At 40.1% G+C, this 12265-nt stretch overlaps 1 protein-coding gene across 1 annotated transcript in view; it reads left to right on the top strand.

Moving 5' to 3' along the window:
* Positions 1 to 2875: 2875 nt before the first annotated feature.
* Positions 2876 to 12265, top strand: part of whrnb (whirlin b) — a 72026-nt gene continuing 62636 nt past the window's right edge. The window contains exon 1 of the mRNA XM_053229186.1: positions 2876 to 5032. Within this exon, the coding sequence (XP_053085161.1) occupies positions 4352 to 5032 (681 nt within the window). The 5' untranslated portion in view covers positions 2876 to 4351. The remainder of the gene's footprint in view (positions 5033 to 12265) is intronic.

Below are 12265 nucleotides of genomic sequence, written 5' to 3'. Positions count from 1 at the left end.
TATGATTCATAGTCCTTTAAATGAAGGACTAAGGTCTAAAAGGACCGATACTTTGTTCTCATCAGTGTTTTACCAAAGCTGTTTCAAATTTAGAATTTTAACAGTCTACTGTAGCTGATTCTTTAAATGTGTTTCTTTATCATTTACATATTAGGATTTCACAATTCAACACACAATGATCTGTACCAGTGCTGTTATAATAAATATCAATTCTGTTTATCTAATTAAAACCTGATAAATCACTAAATCCAGTTTCATGCTAAATAAAGTCCAGAGAAAGCACAAATTACATGAACTCCATAGATATAGAGTGTAGAACTGTCAACATGTTTATTAATTTTTTTTTTTTTTTAAATAATATTGACTTGTATACTCTTAAAAAATGTTTCTTTAAGGGTTAAGTGGATAATTAAGGTTTCTAAGCTTCCAAAACAAGTTCTACTTGGAATCCTTTCTGCTAAGGAAACACTCTGTTGTAGGGTTTAAAGGTTCTTCCAGAAAGATTACCAAAGAACCATCTTCTAAGAGTAGATCAGAGAAACCAGGTACAAAAGATGCCATGTGGTTTGGTGGGTGTTTAACAGTTAATATAAAAATTGATGATAGACCATTCAGAAAGACAGCTAGGTATTAAAATAAGGTGAATTTATTGGAAGTTTTGTAATCACATTTGTCTGGATTGACCATGGCTGCTTTATCTCACTACCTCTCCTTCAAAGCAAAGCAAAGACAATTGTACAGCAGAGAAGAGGTTTCAGTTGGAGTTAGCACATCATTAGCACCAAAACAAGTCTCAGTTATGTTCCATTTTTATCATTCAAAGCTAATCATAGCTAAAAGAATAACAAATCCCATATAACCCCCACATAGTTCACTGGAACCATGGAGAGATCGACTCTGCGACAGGCTGGCTAGCTAACTTAAGCTTAATTTACACTGTATGACTATTAGCCCGATTTTCTTGTTGCAGACAAAAAAAAATGCACCTTCGTGAAAGAATTCTTTGGATTGAGTTGAGATCGGCGGTCTTAGAATGCAGAGTTAAAATTTTTCATTAAAACCCCAATGCCTGATGTTATGACACTCATCTAAAAGCCACCAATAGGAGGAGATCATGTGATTACGTGAAATTCACACGACAGCTACAAATACGGTAAGGCAATGATGAAATGTAAATGAAACATGCTAATGAACAGAAAAATATCTTTCTGTATACCTCAAGCCCACTCTGAATATGTTTCTGTTTATGCACGAGCCCGCGTCACGCACATTGATGACGTAGTAATTTTTTTCATCGCAGATCTATCGTTAGAGAATCTTCATTGTCATCACAGTCTGTCATAGAATTCAGACAAGAATTTATACAACATGACAATTGCACAGAGTAAAACTTTAGCTAGCTAACTAACAAACACAGGGCACTAGCTAACTAGCTAGAAAGTTTGGTGGGTTGTATATTGGTGTAACATCTAAAGCCCTATCAGGACGTGATTAAATTTACATATGGTCCTGGGGTAATTTCCTATTTTACAGTTGCTACTTTGTGATTTTATTTCTGCCCAGATCTGGCATGTCGGTGTTTTTCTCTCTCATCCTCTGAGGAAGTTACAGGCCAAATTACCTACTGTTTTTCACCAAACTTAGCAGTCGTCCAGTCCTGATAATTTTAGTCCAGTCCAGATACACATGTCCGTGATTTTCTATGCAGATGTTACCTCATGCTGGAAAAAAAGATGTTTGACTGCTGCTACTTGCTGTATTTAGTCTCGTAGCGTGTGTATCAGTGACCCTCCCCCAGATGCTAAACACTTCGTAAATCAAAAAACAAAAAATGGATACTTTCGAAGAGGCACTCAACCTTACGCTTGGTCTGGGTGGTAAAACCTCGACTACACAGTCTACCTGGGAAAGCACATGACACAAACATCTGTTTGTAGAAAATACAGCTCTCTAGAATCTCGCTCCTCCTGTGGCCATTTTATTGCTGTCCAGATGTGAGAATTTTATCACAAAAAAACTGATTACTGACTTCCCTCTGATAAACTGATCCAATCCGAATAGGGCTTAAAATGTAGTCAAGTCGTTCATTCTACTCTGTGTATTCTTCACATCTGTAAAGAGTACTTCAAAATTACAGTTGGGATTTTATATGTATACAATTACAAAACCCTCTGCATGCATTTTCTGTGTTTTGTTTCTGAATCTTTCTTTTCTGTGCTGAAAAAAACAATAGAAACCATCACAGAAATTCTAATGGTTTCCACTACAAATACCATTACAATCCATCAGCTAACCATTAAAATTATTACCATTACCATTATTGGTCCTTAATGGTATCCACTAGACACTAGACATAACATGCCACCAATAGAAGGCAACAAATTACCAGTAGAGACCCACAGGGACCATTAGGGTTTCCATTAAAACCAATACAATTCCCATTAAAACCATTACAAAGTCTTTGAGGGTTTTTATTGTGTAGTCTTTGCCTTCATTTTGTGTCTCTCTTTCCCTTTTGTACACTCTTAAGCTCTTACGAGTTCATTTTTTATCATTTCTTTCACAACAACGTGTGAAATCTCACTAAATCACACAAACGAGGCCATTTAAGACCTGATTCGCGTCATACTCCAAGTAAACCCTGAGGACTAAAAATAACTCGGGCTGAATCCCAAACGCCTCCCTGTTTGACATAAATGGCGCAATGCAAAGCGTTGAAGCCAGTATCTCATCCACTATGAAGTGCACTTGTATAGGGAGTAAGACGCCATTTGGGATTCAGCCGTGTGCTTAAAAAAAAAAAAAAAAAAAAAAAAAAAAACCGGTTCCGTTCATTTATTTATTAAAAAAAATCGCCTTAAGTGTAACACAGTGTTGTTGGTCGCTAGGCGACGTCGTCGCGCGCGCCGCTGTCTGCGTCATTTCCTGTGGAGAGCTCGCTGGTCCGCGCGAGCCGCTGCTCCAGCTTCTTATGGAGAGAGAAGTAGTGCGGTGTGTGAGTGACGGGCGGGCGCGTGCTCTCTCCGCTGCTCTCCGGTGCTGAACGCGGGAGGAAAGTTATCCTCCGCAAACTGAGGCTCTTTTATATCACTGCATCTCAGTAATAACGGGATTGAAATGATCTGCATTCAACTTGGAGGTGTTGCGGAACTTGCTGGGGTCTGGCTCAGGTTCTGAGATTTTTCTGTCAGGATCGTTTCTGTTTCCTTTTACACGCTGATCATCATCATCATCATCATCATCATCCTTCTCTAAAGAACAGCTTTTTAAAACAGTTGCAGAGTTTACTGTGTTGGTAAAGTGCTTTAAATACTCGGGGAAACTATTGCGTAATAATATCTTCTCTGAATGTGTTCTCTGAGTGAGTAACCTTTCCACTGAAGAAGTTAACTCTTCAGTTAATGGAGCATATATACATACATATATCTATAGGGGTGTGTGTGTGTGTGTGTGTGTGTGAGGGATATCTCTGTTTGGAAATCAGCTAATCAGCTTTCTAGCCCTGTATAATTACGAGTAGGCATTTTGACTGTTTTTATTATTATTATTATTATTATTTAATTTTTAATTTAAAAAAAAAATCCCCGACTGCAATGCTGACGTCTAAATTTGCGATTTTTTTTTTAGACTACAGCAATTCATTATAACGACTTAAGAACAGATGTGTGTGTGTGTGTGTGTTTCTTGATCCCGAACACACTTCAGAAGAAGCTTTAAAGCAGCGATTTTACAGAAAATGCACTAAATATTAAGCGGTTATTTCCAGTCTGTAGTCTTTGCTGGTGTGCTGAAAGCTTAATACTGACTTCTAAAGTGATCATTTCACTAAACACATGTTTACTAACTACACTGGCGCTTAACATTCATCTTGTTTGGTCGGAATATGATCAGAATTCACTCTATATTGTGTTATGAGTGATAAATCTCTTAGACATTTGGCTTCAGACTATATATTTTATATTTCTGGGGATAGTGTTGACGTAGGATTCCTTACTGCTGATATTATAGATTAGAAAACTGTTAAAAACACACTAGAGAAGGCAGAAATGAGGAGCAGGATGACGGGTCACTGCATGCCGGGGTCTCGGTGTGCCTCTGTTCCGCATTGTGTCCGAAATGGCACCCTACTCCCTATTCCCTACACACTGCAAAGTGCACTCTGGGTGCTTTGCGTCCATTAAGCTGCACCGTTTGGACACTGAGCTTCTACAGAGCATCGTGTGACTTTAGGACTGCGCCAGATATTCTGCAGCACGCTTCCAGACATGAATAAGAAACGGCAAAAGTCTCTCACTAGTGCACTTTATAGTGAATAAGTGGTTGTTTTAAGACGCACGCACGCACGCACGCGATGAGCTCGGAGCTGGAGCGCGTGTCGCTCAAGTCGCGGGCGAACTCCGTGGGCTCGGGCGGTCGCGCGCTCTCCGTTAACGTCCAGCGGCTGCACGACTCTCTGCACGTGCTGCTCAGCGACACCGAGCGCGAGCAGTTCGCGCACTGCCTGAGCGTGTACCACGCCAAGCGCAACGTCTTCGACCTGGTGCAGACGCTCAGAGTGATCCTCGACACACCCGGCAAACGCCAGCTGCTGCCCATGCTGCGCCTCGTGCTCCCCCGCGCAGACCAGCTGCTGTTCGACCAGTACACGTCCGAGGGCCTGTACCTGAAAACAGAACCGCCTACGACTGCCGTGGACACGCACCACGCACCCGGAGAAGTAAATCACGCAAACGCCGTTACGAGCGCCCACGCGCGCGCGCCCTCGGTGCACTTCGCCAGCGCGGCGGATTTCAGCACCGCGGCTGAAGGGACAGCGCACGACGACACGCGTCACGTGACCCTGAAACGCTCCAAGAGCCACGAGGGCCTCGGTTTCAGCATCCGCGGCGGCGCAGAGCACGGAGTGGGGATCTACGTGTCCCTGGTAGAGCCGGGCTCCTCAGCAGAAAGAGAGGGACTCCGCGTGGGAGACCAGATCATTCGAGTCAATGACGTGGTGTTTGACCGGGTCACCCATGGAGAGGCAGTCAAGGTCAGGGGTGTGTGTGTGTGTGTGTGTGTGTGTTTGTGTGTTTGTGTGTAACATGACAAAAATGATTATTTTGTGGGGTTTCATTTTGGAGTGCACATACAAGGCAATTTCTGAACCTTTGCATGCCCTAAGGGACGTCTTTCTTGCCACATGTGTGAGGAATAAAACCCAACAGGTCATGCTGTAACAGGAAAATAATCAATGTCAGAGTGGTGTGATGCCATAACCTTACCAAAGTCGAGTTATTTTCCAATAACACCCACATCCTAAAGTGTTTTATTACTTTTATACCACAGCAGTTTGCCAACAATTGCATTTATTCTTTTATTAATTAATGGTTTGTCATGCTTTTTTTTTATCCATTCACAGTTATGTTTAATGTTGTTGAACATCTGTGAGGCAAGTTAGTTACAGCAGCCGTAAACACTCATTCCCTCACCAGCCTGTCTTTTTTTCGCTCTCTTTCTTGAAGTTAACAAGATAAAAAAAAAAGCAGCGTGTCATGTTACTGAGAAACCAGAAAGCACTAAGTCCTCTCTGAAAGAGCAGAAAATGAACTGACAGTTCCAACAGATTTCCAGACTGCTAAATGTTTAATAAAGGTCTCCTTACAGAAAGCTTCACCATATCAACGATTTTACTTTTTTGTTGTTGTTGTTGAATAAGAACACATTTAATTATTAGCCTTGCATTATGTGGAGCTTCTGCCGTACAAATCCTTGTGAATGAGCTGTTGCTATAGAAACATTAACATATTAAAAAGAGCACATTAATATAATTTTTTTTGGAGCGGTCACAACTGTCAGAGCTGCTGTTACAGAAAATGAATCAACTCCTTCCAACCGATCAGATTTGAGCATTCAACAGTGCTGTGGTATAAATATATATAAAGTCCTGCATTCTTATGGGGTTCCTAGTGACTTGCACCAATACAGCACTGAGCATCCAAGTTTCACATGCATGATATTATCTATTCCTTAACCAAACGAATGTAATACAGTAAAGCATTATTTTCATTTCCTTGTAGATATATATCAATGCAAATATGAATGAAATTCATTATCGGCTGCACAAATGTGTTTACACACAAAAACAATGTATTATAATTCTTAGTATTTGATTTCAAAGGAATCCAGTACAGATAAAAGATTGAGGTGGTGTGTGACGGATAAAATGTCTCTGTCTTTCATTTTCTTAGAAATGGTTAATGCTATGAAAGGGAAAGGTTTGTAATTGCTGACGGCAGACCAGACGGCAGAGAGGTCAACTACAAGTGTGACACATTGTACAGAGTAGACTGTGTAACTTGTCCATCTGTGACTAACTTTGGGTTTTTCGTGATCATAACGCAAATGCAGCTGCAAATATTCAGTGTATGAAATGTTGTTAAATTAGGCAGTGTAATGGACCTTTGAGTTGGTTCCTTTCTTGGAAGGTTATAGCAATAATTCTATTTTACCTAGATCTGAGATCTAAAAACTAAACACCATGATATTTACTACATGCAAAGTGTAAAAAAATTGATTTATAGCTAACCAAATCATTGACATATCTGCATTATATCAGCAAATTATGATTACATATGGAAAACATAGCTCTTCGTGTTATACCTCCAACGGATTACTGCTGCTTCACCACTTGCACTATAAAACTACTTGTGTACAATTTGACTAACAAGTTCCTGCTTTTGGGATGCGCAACTGCATTTGAATTTTTGTCCTTTCAGTCTCCTCTTGCTTTCCCCCATGTGCTTTCTATACATGTTTTCCTTCCTGGAAAGCTTAATCTGTGCAGCAGCTGAATACATTTCTCAAAAAGAACACGTGTGTACAGAATAAAGAGACGCAGAGAGGAAAGGAAAAAGCAATCTGTGTTTGGCTGTGCTGTTATTTCTTCATACTTCACCATGGACACGGTGCAGAAAGCCCTCCCATTATACCTGAATGAGCCTCTCTCATGGTCACACTGGATTCCTGTATTGTGTGTACAACATGGCAAAGTTCATAATAGGTTCAATAATAGGTTCATTAATGAGCTGCACGTCCACTTTTCCCTTCCGTTCTGTACAGATTTCCTCTAGAGTACTTGTTAAAACAAGAGCTTTTTGTAACATAGCCATGAGGGGGGAGGTAGGTCTAAGTCCAAGGCCTGGAGGCTTACACAGGACAACAATCGATATTTTCTTCATTCTGGCCACCTAATGACCCAATGTTCTGCCACAGGCAGATGATCACTGATTGGCAGTTCTCCCACTTAGCTCTTTCTCCCTGTCTTTGAATTTTTACTGGCTTTTTTCTCTGTTTTCCTGCCTAATTTCAGATAATTGGATAATTGAATTAAAATGGGCCATTGACTTGAATGGACCTGTTTGTAGAACACGAATTTATGCAGCTCGAAAACCCAATGCAAAGCAGTACACTCAGGCATGTGTACACACAGACCTCAGAGGGGGCTTGAACCCCTGCCTCTTGCCCTCAGACTTTATGTGTGTATAATAATTGCAAGGTATATAGCCTTTGGGTGGCTCCCGGAGCAAAGATTCAGCCTGGATTGTGTCTGCGACTAGGGATTCATTTTTGTCGCTGAACAAAATCAAGGCACAATTAGCTCAGCTTCATCCAAGAATAGAATGGGTTTGATCAGATTGGGTTCCAAGAGCTCCATGGCTATTGGGCGCCCCCTGTGATTTAGTGATATAGCTTATATATGCCTCAGTATCTACAGGTTGGAATGATACCCAATCACATCACAGCATTCTCAGGTAAATCATGTTATTATTATTATTACGGGAGGCACAGTGAATCAGGTTGCGTTGCTGCCTCATAACTTCAGGGTTCCCAGTTTGATTCTGAGCTCAGGACACTGTCATTACGGAGATTCACATGGCTCTGTGTGGGTTTTCTCCGAGTATTCTGGTTTTTTCCCAACTCCCAGAAACATTCCAGTAGGTTGATTGCCTATACTCTAAATTACCTCTGTGTGTGAAGGTGTGTACAGTGAGTAGTAAGTATTTGGACACTTTTTGTTATTTTGTTATTGCACATATCCTCTTCATATTTACATGTGCAAAGTCTTTTGGCTTTGTACTTATAAAGATGAACAAAAAAGTATGTATTCATAAGCATAAACAAAGATATGTTTAAAAAAATGAAATTAATAGGGATGAAAAGAGTTGCAGGAAGACCTGAAAGCAGCGGGAAGAACAGTTCCACAGAGAACAATAAGCAATGAATCTTCTCTGTTACTACACTTCACGCAAAATGCTCTGCTAAAAAGAAGCACAGACACGTGTTTATAAAAATTGCACGCAAGCATTTAGACAAATCAAAAGTCTTCTGGAGCAAAATATGAAATAAAAATAGAACTTTTTGGCTCATTATGTTTGAAGAAGGGTTTGCGATCGTGTTATTATTAAAGTCTGTTTAAATGAATCAAGTTGGCCAATTGGTTACAAGTGTCTATGAGTTAACTTTGTCAAGCAAAACAGCTTAGAAATAATTTTACTTCACCTACGTCTGAGGTCTAAAATCTGAAAATGTGATGTTCACTAAATGTGAGGTGCAGTATTCTTTTAGGCACTGGAAAATATGAAGTGAATATGAATATAAAATACGGTTATAGTGCACAATGAAAGGCAAAATGCTGACAATCAGGCTTATCTTACTTGAGAGAATGGAAGTGTGTATATGTGTAATGTCCAGCAAAATCAAAATCACAGCAAGCTTTTCAGTTTGTGGCTGACTCAAGGTTTGTAATGTCCATAAAAGGTAATGATTATCAGATAATGTGTATTTTACAGAATGTACTGCACAGTGACCTGATAAAGTGTCTTGACAGATTTAGGTTGGATGCCCAGATACGGCTGACTAATGGAAACGTTGTGGCTCCAAGTCTACACTTGTTTGGAGGACCAGCATTAATGATGAACATGCCAGATATTAATTTTGCTCATGTGCTGGTTGCAGTGCAATGGCCAGAAAAGAAAGAATAAGAAAAAAAGCAGGCAGCTCAGTGTAGCAGCTTCTTCTGTTAATGGATCAAGCCAGCTAGTAGAAGTGAGGAGAGTGAAAGAAAAAAAAACAGATTTTTATTTGGATATATTGCCTGCAGGATACACTCACTGTGATGTTTGTGTGAATTGATGCTGAAGTAGAACATGAACAGATTTATATAGCACACTAAGAACTTACACTCAGTGCTATTACATTGCATTTTGAAGAAACATTTTTGACTAGCAGGTCTAAATAACCAAGCCGTGAATAACATGTTATAACTTTTTCTGCAAGAAATAATGATTATTATGGTGAATTTAGGGTATGGGTAGTGGAGATGTTTTGTGTGTGTGTGTTCCTTTGCACAACTTGTACAACTGTTCATTCATGCAATGGGGAAAATGTGACTTTCTCTGTGACTTTGTTCTGTTCTCTGTGACTGATCTCCTGGGTCTCTACAGTTTACCCAGAATGGTGCGAAAAACTAAAAAATATCCCGAGAAACACCTGGTAGATGAGAGAGGTCAGAGGAGAAGTGCTATACTGGGTTAAGCTGACAGGAAAGCCTGACAGGAAGCTGACAGTAACTCAAATAACCACTCTTTACAACCGTAGTGTGCAGAAAAGCATCACAAAACGCACAACACGTTGAACATTGAAGCAAATGGGCTACAAGAACAGAAGAGCACATCGGGTTCCACTCCTGTCAGCCAAGAACAGGAATCTTTACCCTGAGCTACAGGCTCACCGAAATTGGACAACATGTGTGTGAAAATCTCAGGAGATCAGCAGTTTCTGAAATATTCAAACCAGCCTGTCTGGCACCAAAAACCATGCCATGGTCAAAGTCACTGAGATGACAATTGTTCTTCATTCTGATGTTTGATTTGAACACTAACTGAAGCTCTTGACCTGTATCTGCATGATATTATGCATTGCGCTGCTGCCACATCATTGGCAGATTGGCTAATTGCATAAATAAGGAGGTGTGCCTAATAAAGTGGTAATCACCTGGAAATCAGCTTGCCCCAGGGACCTGGGCTATAAATACCTGAATAATAAGCTGTGAGTTTAAGGGTTACGTTGCTAGTTATCTATAGAGTGATCGATTCTTACACTATTCAGCGACTTGTTGTCTTGTACATTATCCTAGTTCTGACGTTGCTGAAGGAACCAAAAGTGGGGACAAAATCTTGTCCCAACCTGACCCTCTCAGATGAGATCATCTAGAAGCGCCACATGACTGTGGAAATTTATTTCCTTCTATCTATGATGGAATCTGTGCTTGTGTTTAATGTTAGATATTGGTGTGAGCTTAAAGCAGAGTGTGATTACATAATGGTCAGAGATAGTAAGGTGTTCAAGAGGGAAATAATGATAGGCATCTCATCCCTTCTCGCTCTGTCTCTCTGTCTTTTTTTTTTTTGTATGTATGTGTGGGCTGGTAGCAGTGTGCTTGTTCTTGAACACTGAATCGACATTAGTGAGAAGTGTATCTCACTCACACTGCTTTCTCCCTCTCTCTCTCTCTCTCTCTCTCTCTCTTTCACACACACACACACGGCAACAATGCCAGAAAAAGTGTGTGTGTGTGTGTGTGAGTAATGCCAATCTCACCACCGCACAGTGAGAACTCAATCCTCAGCCTGCACAAAGCAAGACAGCACGGATGCTATAGAGAATATGTCAATTACCAAAATGCTTTGTGCTAATGCAACTCATTACTAATAGCTTGGCTCACAATATTCACAAAAATCACTTTTAATGGAAACTAATCATGCTTTCAGTGAAAAATCCCAATTTGTAAACTTGCACAGAGACTCAGGGTACTTTATTTCCTAGCCTCTAGGATGTAGCATGGTTTCTTTTCGCTATCTGAAAACGTATTCCTGCATTTTTTGCCACTTAGCTTAACCTTTCTGTTTACAACTAGCTAAGCAGGCTGCCTTGACATAGCCTACTGTATATAGTACATGGGATTAAGAGTGACTTTTCCTGCTCAGTTAGTGTCAGCTCCTTTTAAAAAAAAATTGTCTCTATCCTGAAACACAGGAAACATGTTTATATGGAAATATTTGTGCACAAATTAGCAATTCTGGTGCTAATTTGTTGGTTGGTGTCGTTATTCCATAAACACTGCACAATTACTCTTTGTCATAAGTGATAACTGTCAGGTTTAGCTGTTAGCTCCCAAAAACAAAACCAGCCAACTTCTTTTGTCATTCACTGTTTTCCTGTAGCTGACTACACTGAGTACACAAAGTACCACATTGTGCCATTTTATATATGTGCAGAATTAAAATAAATAGAAGTCATTTCATAATCCTTTAAAAACTGTAAACAGTTCACTTCAGCTAGCTAACCAGTGTTAGCTTCTTAACTAAAGCTAGCTAGTGCTGCCTGTGGAGTACAATGTGGAGTAAATTCAGTACCTAATAAGTAATTAAAGGGTATTAAATATAGCTAGCTGGGCAGGCATTGGTGTAGCTAAGCGTAAATAGCTAAAACGACTAGCTAGCTTAGTGGTTACCTACTCTCCTTTGGTAAAATGAAGTATTAAATAAAATAAGGTATTAAATTAAGTGAGCTTCAGTTGTAGTGACTAAATATTACTCCATGACATAAAGAGCTTGCTTAATACTGTAACGTTTATGGTGTCCTCAAAAGTCCTTTTGTAAGTTTATTTATCAGGGGGGACCCATTTAGTAGCATGAGCAGTTCCTAAAATGGACTTGCTTATTGAACCCTCGAGTTCTTAATTTAATCCAAACTAAAATTGTTTTAGCTGTAAAGAAGAAGTAGAATCCTGTCCAGCTCCTTCCCCCGTGCCTTTGAGTCTAATTGTTTCTGGCTAATTGGGTTGCCACGCTAAGCTAATAGAGGTGTAGAGCATTGCTCCTGGTGGGAACCGCTGCGCTCAGTTATTCATCAGTTCTATTCTGTTTCTCATCAGGAACTAAATAATTCATAACAGCATTTAATTAAGCAGGCAGTTGTTAAGGTACGGTGCGCACATGGAGATTTGAGGTTCCTTTCTGTCTGTTAACTTTCATGGAGCTCAGCTTAAGTCACACAAAGAGCTGGTTTTCTGGGTGGTGTGTGTTGTGCAGTGGGCGATTATTAAACCTCCCGAAACGCGACATGATTGCTTTTATTGCTGTGCTGAAATGAGCAGATGTTCTGTTGTGATGCTTTCAGTCCTGCTCATAGGCTCTATGCTGATAGTCACTGTGTAGAGGTG

Source organism: Pangasianodon hypophthalmus, chromosome 24, assembly GCF_027358585.1.
Source record: "Pangasianodon hypophthalmus isolate fPanHyp1 chromosome 24, fPanHyp1.pri, whole genome shotgun sequence".
Classification (NCBI taxonomy): Eukaryota; Metazoa; Chordata; class Actinopteri; order Siluriformes; family Pangasiidae; genus Pangasianodon; species Pangasianodon hypophthalmus.
Note: the sequence above shows the minus strand (reverse complement) of the source record. Positions and strands in the feature narration are given on the sequence as shown.